The 11,578-nt window shown below is 47.5% G+C and overlaps 1 protein-coding gene across 1 annotated transcript; it reads right to left on the reverse strand.

Annotated features, from left to right (window-relative positions):
• Positions 1–162: 162 nt before the first annotated feature.
• NHLH1 (nescient helix-loop-helix 1) lies at positions 163–11,137 on the reverse strand. Its single transcript, XM_053369162.1, has 2 exons — positions 10,854–11,137; positions 163–4,467 (listed from the first exon to the last, which is right to left on the reverse strand). Exon 2 carries the CDS (start codon positions 4,147–4,149, stop codon positions 3,736–3,738), a length of 414 nt encoding a protein of 137 aa, XP_053225137.1. The 5' UTR covers positions 4,150–4,467; positions 10,854–11,137; the 3' UTR covers positions 163–3,735.
• Between the last annotated feature and the right edge of the window lie 441 nt (positions 11,138–11,578).

Consider the following 11,578-nt stretch of genomic DNA (forward strand, 5'->3'; position numbering starts at 1 on the left):
ATAATCATCATCTCTTGTCTGTTCTAAACCAAATAACAGACACACATATAAATACACACACACACACTTATGTAAAGACACACCATAAACAAGGTTTCCCCAGCCCCCCTCCTCCTCCCAAGTTCTTTCCCTTCCAAAAAAGTGCATAAACACTGCAAATAAATACATCAAATAAATAAATAATAAAGGAATGCTGGTTGTGGCACGCAGACGTTGTTCAAGACATGAGAAGGGGCTTCCATCCTCTCCAACCCTGGCACTTGTCCATGTCTCCTTCCAAACCAGGAGCCAAATCACATGTTCTGAGAAAAGTCAGAAGCTCCCAAGCTTTTATGAGTATTGTGCAAAGGGACTAGGGTGGGCTACAACAGCTCAACAGAACATCCCATTTCTAGAGGCAGTAGACTGGGCCTGGGGCACACCAGATGCAGGGGGAGCAGCAATAGGGGAAGTCCATCACCTCTGTGCCCAGCATCTAAGCTTCCTGGTGTGTGGGGCAATGGAAGGACCATTTGCAGGTCCCTCTTAGAAACAGAATGCTGGTCTGGATCATTGGTCTTCTGCTGGTGGTTCGAGACACACAAGTGGGTCATGCAGCACCCGAAGAGGAAGGGCTGCGGCTTAGGGGTCAAGCACAATCTCAGCATCAATCCCTGGCATCTCCAGACAGGGAAGGAAAAGACCAGACCCTCCAAGTGTCCCTATTTTCCCAGGTACTTCCTTGATTTAGAGAAGCCGTCCCGGTTTCTGATTTGACCCCAGAACGTCCCGCTTTTCCTTGGGATGTCCCTATTTTCACTAGAGAAATGTTGGAGGGTATGGAGTTATCCAACCCCCGAGCCACCTGAAGGCAATCCTGTATAGGGAAGTTTTTTTTTAAAATGTTTAATGTTTTATTATGTTTTTATATATGTTGGAAGCTGCCCAGAGTGGTTGGGGTGACCCAGTAAAATGTGTAAGATATAAATATGTGTATTTATAAATAGTAAAATTATCATTATGGAATGGGACGTCCCTATTTTCATCGGAGAAATGTTGGAGGGTATGAAAGACCCTCATCTGAAACCCTGGAAAGCTGCTGTTGGAATATTTGGAACCAGCCTTCCCCAACCTAGTAGTGCCCTCAAAACTCCAACGCCCATCATTCCTGGGCGTTGGCCATGCCAGCCAGGGCTGATGGGAGACAGAAGTCCAAAACCTCTGGAAGGGCACTAGTTTTGAGAAGGCTAGTTAAGACAGTATTCTGAGCTAGACGGGCCAGACTTACGCCAGCGGTAAGTCTTTGTGTCTTGTGTTTTGGAAAACAAAAGAGGGGCAGTGACCTGATACAAAGGAGAACAGGGATCTTTGCTGTTTGTTGGTGCATAGGAAGCTCAGCTCTTCTCAGATGTGCCTGACAAGCTGCAGCTCTGATGAACAAACAAACAAACAAACAAAACCCTGTTATACAATTATGAATAATATAGGAGACTGACCCTCTGTAGCATCTGGATGCCCTAAAGAGAGTAAAAGTAGGAAAAGGAGAGTAGATCGTGAAAAGTGTATAAATGAGTCCCTACTCTGGACATCAGGAATGGGTCCTCCTAGGTCATCCATCCAAGACAGTTGCTCCCAATTAACCTCCGTCTCCAGAGGCTGCCCCTGGAGTCTCAGGGCCTGGGATGCTCCTGATCTAGCAACCCCAGTGGTAAGATTCTTCTTGCTCTCTGGCAGGATGACCACAAACCAACTTTCCTTAACCTCCAGATGTTTTGGACTACAGTTGCGATTGGCTGGGGCCAATGGGACTTGTAGTCCAGCAGCATCTGGTGGGTGCAGATGGGCGTCGTAGTCTAAAACATAGCAGGGGTGGAGGATGAAGTTGAGAAAGACAAACAAATGACATACAAAGCAATCCATCAGATCTGCACTCTGTGGTGGTGAGTGGTTTCCTTGGAAAATGTAGTTTGGTATATGTTCCTGCTTTGTTCCTGCTCTGGGTTCCTTTGGGAGGGAGGCTAGGATAGAAATAAATAAATACATGTTTTCTTTTTGGAGGCAGTGGAGTGGAGTGGTTAGAGTGTCCAACTAGGACTGTAGAGACTCGAGTTCTAATTCAGACTCAGCCATGAAGCCCCCTGGGTGGCCTAATCACTGTGTCTCAGCCTAACCTACCTCAGAGGGTTGCTGCGAGGATAAAATGTGGGGAACAGTGTGCAATGCTCTGAGTGTGTACACACTATACTTTTAAAGCACATTCTCTCCCTCAAAGAATTCTGGGCACTATAGTTTATCCCTCAAGGAGTTGCAACTCCTAGCAACCCTTAATAAACTCCTAGTAGTCCTTAATAAACTACAGTACCCAGAATTCTTTGAGAAGAATGTGCTTCGTTCATAGCCCTGAGCTCCTTGGCAGAAAGGTAATGTAATAAACAAATAAATCCAGCCCAGTTCTGTAGTGGTGGGGATGCCCTCAACCAATCCTATTGCAGCAAAGGCTGCCATGCCAGTTTTTAGGGGTGTAGCACTGTAAACCAAAAAGGAACATTCTTCACATGCTTTCTTTTTTTGTGCTAGGGAGAGGGGATGTGTGGGGAAGGCACCACACACATTAAAAGGTGCAGATTTCTGCTATTATCAACACACTATTGATGAAGCTGGCACCACAGAAAGATCTGTGGGGGGTGGGGGGAGCAGCTGCAATTTATTTATATTTGTTCCTTCCTGTGTCTTCGTATTTGTATTTCTGAGTTTGCTTCTGTGGTCAGTCCTCTGTGACAAGCTGGAGGGTGGTGGTGAAGAATGCTCCAAAGTAGGATAGAATATTGCCCCTTCTCCACATGTATGTGAATATGCCAACTGAGTGAACATGTGCCCACTGAGACTGCGTTTAAACAAACAAATGAGTTATTAAATCCAAATCCATACTAGGGTGTTGGGGTTGAATCCAAATTCAGTCCCACTCAGACATGCCCATTCATTTTTATGGGTCTACTCTAGGTGTAACTAAATTGACCACAACCCAATATAAAAATGTTGCAGAAAGGTGTGCAAGCTTTTGAGTTCTCCAGAGCTCGTCATCACCAGCAAACTTTGGCTCTCTCCCTGTGCCCCCTTTGTTGACATCTAGCCTGATGAAGAATCGTGGCAAAGTTTGCATGCTGTTTTGTAACATTTTGCTTGATTGGCCTAATGACGCTACTATGGTTTTTATATTTATCTGTGACTATGATTGTTTTAAAACGTGTTTTAATGTTGTGACCTTTCCTGGGACCTTAGGGTGATGGAAATGTAAATGATGATGATGATAATAATAATATTTTTCTAGTGGGCCCACTTGTGTGTAAAGAGAAGAGTAGAGAGAGAGAGAGAGAGTGAGTGTGTAAACAAACAATACCCCAAGGTGGTTTAGATCTGGGCAAGGAGATGTTCCAGGCACAAAGTATTGAGGCACCCCACATTTCCTTGCCTGCAGCTGGAGGGCAGTTCAACCACCATGTCGGCCACCCCAGTGTGGGATTCCTGGAGAATTTAAGGATGGAGAATTTTAGCATCTGTAGGCCATTCCTCCAGGCAGAGAGCTGGAGGAGCAGGTCCATCTGGCTGGCTCCACCAGCTGCCCCCCTATCTATATCTACAGTGGATCGAGATCGAGCTATACATATATTTTCCCCTGAGGAGGTGAAGCAGGAAAGCAGAGGCAGGTTGGAGAGGAGGAGGAGGAGTGTGGGCTCCTCCGGCCAGGCCAGGCCCTTCTCAGACGTCCAGCACGTGGTTCAGGTAGGAGATGTAGCAGATGGCGAGCCGCAGGATCTCGATCTTGGAGAGCTTCTTGTCCGGGGGCAGCGTGGGCAGCAGCTTGCGGAGCTCGGCGAAGGCCATGTTGAAGGCCTCCACGCGGATGCGCTCTCGCGTGGCGTGCGCCGTCCGGTACTTGGCCGTGGCGCGCCGCCGCCGCCGCCGCTCCTCGCGGCTCAGGTGCTGCAGGTCTTTCTTCAGAGGGTCGCCAGGCTCAGCTACCCGGGACTGGCTGCACAAGCCCAGCCCGCCGCCGCCGCCCCCGGCTTCTTCCCCCGCCAGGCCTCGGCCTCCGCAGTCGCTGAAGACCGACTCCGTCTCGGAGTGCGTGGGCTGGAGGTCCAGCTCGGTCTGGTCCGAATTGAGCATCATGGCCCAGGGCCAGGCGGCCGAGGTAGGGAGCGGGGCAAGGGAAGGGGGAGAAAGGAGGGCGAATTAGAGCGGGTCGGGGGGCAAAGGGGTGGACGGGTGGGGCTTAGGGTCCCGGCTCAGGAGGCCACCTCAAAATGGCGCACTTGGGTGGCGGGCGCTCCAGGGCGATGGCCCCGCTTAGGCCATGAGAGAAAGAAAGGTTGCTGGTCTTCCCTCTGGATCTGTGCCAGGGCTGAGTTGTGGAGAGAGCCAGTCATCCGACGAGAAGGGATTTCTTAACCGCCGAGGGAGGGAGAGCGAGAAAGAAGAGTCCTTAACCTGTTGAAAGGAGGCAAATGGAGCAAATGAATATATCTAAAAGTTTTTTTGTAATAGGACTATTCAGGGCACCTCCATGTTTGCGCAGGCCACAGGGTGGGTTGCAAGGAAGTCAAATGAAAATGCAAAGAACCCATAAAATAGTGCAAGCCGTGAAGACAAGAACTTTAATAAAGAACGGGAAAATTTTATAACTTACTTAGGAGACCATTGTAAGCAGATAAAATCATTAGCAGGATTTTAATCTCATTTGTAAGGTAACAAAAACTATGGATAACTCAGATGGATAAAAAAAGTAGATAACGGATTGATATGCGGTTGTAAATGTTGATATTAGGACCCATGGAAGGGGTGGGAGGAAGTCTTGAGATTCAGAGTAATCTCTATATGTGGATTTGCAATTGATTTTGTTGTACTTTTTTAAAAAAAAGCAATTAAAAATTATTATTATTATTATTATTATTATTTTAAAAAGCACAAGCCATAAAATAGCTGTGCAGTTGTTTAGTTGATTTGTCGTGTCTGACTTTTCATGATCCCATGGACCAGAGCACACCAGGCACTCCTGTCTTCCACTGCCTCCTGGAGTTTCGTCAGATTCATAGCGCCTAACAAATCGTGAAATAGCAACCACTAATAACAGCAGCAGCAACGAATCCTTCAGACCTCTCCTGCAAATTCCCACCGAAAAACATGGATAATGTGAAGTTAGGGGTACAGCACCTAGAGACAGTCAAATTGTGCATCCACAGCACTGACCAGGAGGAATGACCGCTGGGAGGAGCGCAGAGAAAAGAAACGACATGCTGCAGCGCAACTGGATGCCTTCATCCTCTCTAGTTGCAACAAGACAATGTGTCTCCCATATCGGTCTCTACAGCCACAGAAGGTGCTGCAACTTTCCAACCGTTTGGCTTTACCCCCAAAGGCGCACTCTGCTTCATTGTGTCCTGACACAGATGGAGGCCAACACAGTTGCAGGGACTGAAGGAGAGTAGCTTAGACGGCCTGTGGTTTTTATTGCTGTTCAGATGGGATTCTGTAGAAAAAGAGGCTGCAAAAGGAGTCAAGCAAGCCTAGTGTGGTGTAGTGGTTAGAGGGTTGACCGGGAGACCAGGGTCCAAATCCAAGGAAGGAGAATCCACCACCTCTTGCGGGAGTCTGTTCCGCTGTTGAGCAGCTTTTGCCATATATAGTAATAGTAGTAGTAGTAGTAGTAATAAAAATAAATAATATTCCCACTCAGCAATGAAGTTCACTGGGCACCTTTGGGCCAGTCACTCCTTAGTTTAACTTACCTCACAGGGTTGTTGTTGGGATAAATTGGGGAGGAGGAGAAATATGTAAACCACCTTGAGTTCCTCGGAGGAAAGGTGGGGGTATGTAATAAATACATTCATTTAAGCTAATCACTCTAGCTGAGTTTGTCAAGTATTTCATAGTGTGACTATAAAGAGTCTGTGGCAGCCTGTCACCTGTAAAGTATTAGCTGGAGATGCTTCTAGAAGGCAAGCTAAAGTGAGCAAGGTGTCCCTCCACCCACAGTAGATACCTGAAGGAAACGGGGGTGGGTGGGGGGTCCAGAATCATTTACAAAGGAAAGAAAGCAAGAAAGGAGAGGGAACATTGGGGGGGGGGTCCAGGTTTCTGTTTTTAAAAGTAAACGAAGTAAGTTCTGTGTAAAAGCAATCGGAAGAGGTGAACATGAAACCAGGAGTGTGGGGAAAGGTTGCGAATGAAAGGAAACAGGTGGGAGGATTAAAGAAAGTGCAATGTGAAAGAGAAAGTGGGGGGGAGGGAATGGAAAAAACGGGGAGAGCGACTGAATGTGGTAGGTTGGGGGAATATCTGCGAGTGACAGACGGCCTCAGTCTGAAAAGAGGGAATTCTCTGGCAGATGCTCCTACATGCTGCCTGTGGGGGAAGGAAGGCCAACGTGCTCTCCATCCCAAGACCCCGGAGGGAGGGGGAGGGGGCCAGACTTTGGAAGCCCCTTGCCTGCTCTGTTCCCTCCTGAGAGGTGACAGGTGGCGAATGGGAGAGGAGGGAAGACAGGCCTGCAGGGTCGGGAGGGAGGAGAAGAGCCCGCCTGTCTCTGGAAAAGAGCCCTTCTGTTGCAGAAATCTGGTGCCTGGGGCGTGCGAAAGCCAGCTTATCCCAATGGCCGGGAAGGAAGGAGGGCTCATCAGCCTGCTAGTCCTCAGTGCTTATTTTTTTTTAAAATGGGAGGAACTGGCAGCTCTCAAGTCTGCCTGAAGACACACCCTGGGAGCCTCCTTAGGAAGAAGGGAAAGGCACCCTTGTGGATGATAAGGCCCTCAGTGGCTACCAGCCATGATGGCTATGCTCTTCCTTCACAGTCAGAGGCAGTAATGTTTCTGAATCCCAGTTGCTGGGGACTCCAGGTGAGAAGAGTGCTCTTGCATTTAAGGTCCTCTTTACAAGTTTCCCGCTGAGGCATCTGGTTGGTTACTTTGAGGAGAAAATGGGCCTCTGGCTTGATCCAGGGCTCTTTGTTTATGCTCTTATGTGGCACTCTGTCTGTGCTCAAATGACACTTTGCATGGTCAAGAAGAGAAGCAAGACCCTAAGTGGTAAGGAATCCATTACATCCAGGGAGTACCCACATCTTTTGGATTGAGGAAAACAAACTGCTCAACTTGCTTTGAAACATTACTTCTCCACACTATGCACAATTAACCCAGGATGCATTTGCTGCTACAGGATGGGGTGATAGTCATAGGCTTCAATGCTTTTTTAAAAAAAAAACAAAGGTACACTTATGGAGGAAAAGAAGCCTATCAATCATAATAATACGGAGGCAGAACCTACAGTTCGGAGGCAGTCTACCTGTGCTGGGGGCAAATAGCATGGGAAGGGGGGCATGTCCTGCTTGTGGGGTTCCCAAGAAGAAGCATTTTGACTGACCTGCTGGAAACAAGATGCTGGATCGATCCTGCACTGACCCAGCACGGCAGGGCTCTTGATTTTTGAAAGCTGACAAAGAAAGGGGCACTTTTCAACACAGCATCATGTGGCACAAATCATTCTTGTTCCACTCCCTGCCTCCCCCTGGCCTAACCCCCTGGGTATCAATACACCATTGTTTTGCTAGTGACTTCGGGTTATCCAAACTTCGCCCAGTTATCAGAAGCTACAGCAGAGTTCTGAACCAGTGTATGAAAACATGTTTTGAATAAGGAAAACGGGTTCTTGAGTTCCTCTGGGGGTGGCTGAGCTCCTAATAGCTTGTTAGCATGCAACTCGTCTTCAGGCTCACCCCTAGAAGGGAGAGAGATATGCCTTCCCTCTGTTGCACACCCATCATGGACACGATGGTGCCATGAAGTGAACAAGGTGCTGCTATTTCACATGCTGGAGTGAGGTTCATTTTTAGCTTCTGACAAGACACATCCCTGGCTTTAAAAACCAATCGTTTGTTGCAAAATCAGTGGACAGAGCATTGAATGTGCAAGGGAGAAGCCTTCAGTGTGAGATGATGGGAAGGAGGGCACTGGGGTGTTGCAAGCCGACCCCTCATTTCATCAGTGAATGTTGTGGGGCAGATGTTGCCTCCCCAATCCCAGATCTGTGTGTCAGTGGTTTGGTTACAGAACCACACGGCCCAAGTTCAGAGATGTCTCCTTTGTGGCATGAAAAGCTCCCGGGGCTGAGCTTTCAAGGCTGATCCAGGGCTAAATTAAGCCCCTGTGAAGTTTTCAAACAAGGGGAAGCTGGAGGGAGCGTGGATAAAAAAATGCCACAGTATTTGGGGAGCAAACGCAGCTAAAGGAACAGTCTCATGCTTAATTTCTGATACACAACACCCTGAGGCACAGTTACTGCCCTGCAAATGACACTGAAGGACCCTCCTTCTGGGGGTGTGGAAGGAGGAAAGGCACTCTACATATGCTCAGAGGCACCAAATGCCTTTTTTTATTACTGCCTGCTTCTCTGAGTGGCACCTGCAAGTATAAGCAAGGTTTTTGAGCTAAGTGCAATCAAAGCCAAATATTGTGAGATTTCCCCCGACTCTCTCACTGTGTTCTGTTCTCATGGTAGCTTTTGGGAGAAGGGCGTTTGCTCTGCATATGGAAGATTCAAGACGGAGCTAAAATCTCCAAGCTGGTTTAAATGAATCTAGTTATTAATTTTCAGCATTGCTAAGGTGTGTGATCGTACGTTTAGCATTAAAAAAATGAAAATAAAACCAACCTTAGCAAGGGACACTTCATTTAAAGAAACACCATCTAAAATGTACAGTGATAATATGTTAAGCCCAAACCACATGAATTCAACACTTAAAACTTTGCCAAACTTCTCACAGAGTTGGAGTTGGGAGAATACCAGCGCAAGATCAGTGGGAGAATACCAGCGCAAGATCCTCTTGCATCTGGAGGGCAAGGCTCAAACATAGACGGGCACCAGGCATTTCCCACCTCAGAGGACCACAGGAAACTGCCTTCTGCTGAGCTTAGCCCATTACTCCCTCCAGCTCAGTACTATCTGCAATAGCAGCAACTCTCCAGGGTTTTAGATAGGGTTTCCCCCCAGCCCTACCTGGAGATACCAGGAAGTGAACTTATGTGCAAATTTGATGCTCTGCCACTGAGCCGCTACCCTTCAAAAATGAAAGGCGCAGGAGCAGAATTTGCGAGGAGACCCTCGGAAAGACCGGCGTATCCTAGGGGCTGCCTTGCGCCACACTGGGTTCTTCCAAACTTCCTGGAGAAAGCCCATCATTCAGAGCACATGCAGAGGCTGGATTTAATCCCCCACATGTGCAGTTTTAAAAGGATCTCAGAAGGAAGAAATAGGAAAGGTCCTTCTCTGCCCACGTTAATATTGGCAAATGTCGTGGGCTCAGGCTGCAAGGGAGCGAAGAGGCTCATTCTCACGGAGTGCTTTTTCATTTGATGCTGAAGCCCCGTCCTCCAGTTGAAGGCTAGTCAAAGTCTGTGCCTGTGCATCTTTGGGAAATATTGCAAGATGTCTCTTATCTGGGCTGCCTTTCAGGAGTTAGAATTAAGTGGGCAGGTTGGGGAGGCAATCTCTGTCTGAGTGCCTTTCTTTCTGCTTTATCCATGGGATGAAGGAAGGGAACCGGCAGCCCCATCCCTCTCCCACCCCCACCCCCTCTGTCCCTGGACATCACCCTGCAACCCAGTCAGACGGGAGGCATTACTATTACTATTTGTGCTCCACCCAGATCCAATGGCTCCTCTCTGAATCTGCCTCTAACAAAACTTTGGCTTGCAGTTATTTATGGATATCACGGAAATGAAGACAGCCCACTCTTAGACACAAACTTGCCTCGCCTTTCTGGTAGGTTTGCCAACTTTAAAAAAAATAAATAGAAAAAATCCAGCCTCAGCTCCTTTGCCTGATCTGCTGACACGAGCAGGTAACAAGGTTTATCTCCTGTGTTGTGAACAGTTGAACATGAATGATGTCTACAGAACATGTTGCTCTAAAAGGTAGAAGACCAGGCCAGGCTGGTCAGTTGGCAATCCTGTTCCAGAAAGAAACAAAACAGGATGTAATTCATTTCCTTCACAGCACGAAATGCGGAGAGGGAAATGTTAGTGAATCAAGACAGTAATAGGGAAGTTTAGGGAAGTTTTTAATGTTTAATTATGTATTGTGTTTTAATATTTGGTTGGGAGCTGCCCAGAGTGGCTGGGGAAACCCAGCCAGATGGGCGGGGTATAAATAAATTTTATTATTATTATTATTATTATTATTATTATTATTATTATTAATAAAAGTGGTTTGCTTCCGTCCATCCATCCATCTGTCTGTCCTAGACATTGGAAGTAACAGGCAGAAGAACCATGGTCTATAAATGAATGACTGACCAAGGCTCTTGATATGATAGAAATGGGTCAGCAAACAGATGTAGTTCATATAAGCCATGGGATCTCTTCTCCTGTTTTGTTAAATGGAGACTATTTTTCACACACTATAATTTTGTGATGTTGAACAGATAGATAGATAGATAGATAGATAGATGATAGATAGATAGATAGATAGATAGATAGATAGATAGATAGATGATAGAGATATAGATAGAGATAGATAGATAGATATTTGTGATTCAGTTAAAAAAGCAAAAAAAACATTTCCTCTCTAAAAGGTTCCCTTTCTTCCCCACTTCCTTCAGTTTTCCCCAGGTGTTCTTTCTTTCTTTCTTTCTTTCTTTCTTTCTTTCTTTCTTTCTTTCTTTCTTTCCTATCTACACTTCTCTGCCTACTGATTGTGGCAACATCATTCAGCCGGGTACCACAAATGTGCAAAACTAACTTCCAGACAGGCCTTTTTTAATTTCCAAAAAACCGCACACAGTAAAAAAAACCACACAGGCCAAGACACATGAGAAGTCTTACCCCTGAGTAAAGGAGACCCTTTCCTTCCCAGACCACTTCTTCCTGCAGCGCTTTTTCCGCTTCAGAGGCAATATCCGATTGGGAATCCAGGTAGAGCGGGCCACTCTATTCATCCCTTGATCCACTCATGCATCCCATCATCTGCAGGCAAGAAAGTTTGCATCCTTGTGCTCCCAGCACCTGCCTCCTTCTGGCAGGGGTGCGGCTGCCACATGGGGGCCCCCTGATCCGCCACACGCCCAGGTGCTCTGCACTGACACCATGGGCGCACCTGGGGATGCCTGCCCCAACCACTATATATACCCAGCCTGGCCGCATGCTGTGTCCATCATCAGGCTTCCCATTGGCCGCTCCAGTGCCCCCCCCCTCATAAATATTAAAAGCCAGGAGCAAGGATGCCATTGGCTGGGAAAAGAAGGGCAAGCCCCTGGGACAGGAGGAGAGGGGGGGCCTGGAGGAAAGGGGAGGGAGGCAGGGGGAGGGGGGAATGGGGTGTGGGCCCTCAGGGAGTTGGAGACATCTGTTCAGCATGCATATTTCATAAAGAAGAAATAGAGAGAGAGAGGGAAGGGGAGAGGCAGAATGAAAAAGGGAGACAGAAGCCGGCACGCGTCGCCTTCACATAGGAGGGGAATCATTAAAGCTGATTTAGCAGAGACAAATCCCCCCCACCCCGAAGACAGCCTTGGCATCACCCTGAATTCTGACAGTTGGTGCAGCGGACT

This window comes from Podarcis raffonei, chromosome 16 (assembly GCF_027172205.1).
Source record: "Podarcis raffonei isolate rPodRaf1 chromosome 16, rPodRaf1.pri, whole genome shotgun sequence".
Classification (NCBI taxonomy): Eukaryota; Metazoa; Chordata; class Lepidosauria; order Squamata; family Lacertidae; genus Podarcis; species Podarcis raffonei.

Coding starts and splice junctions, on each gene's coding strand:
- NHLH1 (XM_053369162.1), bottom strand. CDS start 4,149: ATGATGCTCAATTCGGACCAGACCGAGCTGGACCTCCAGCCCACGCAC.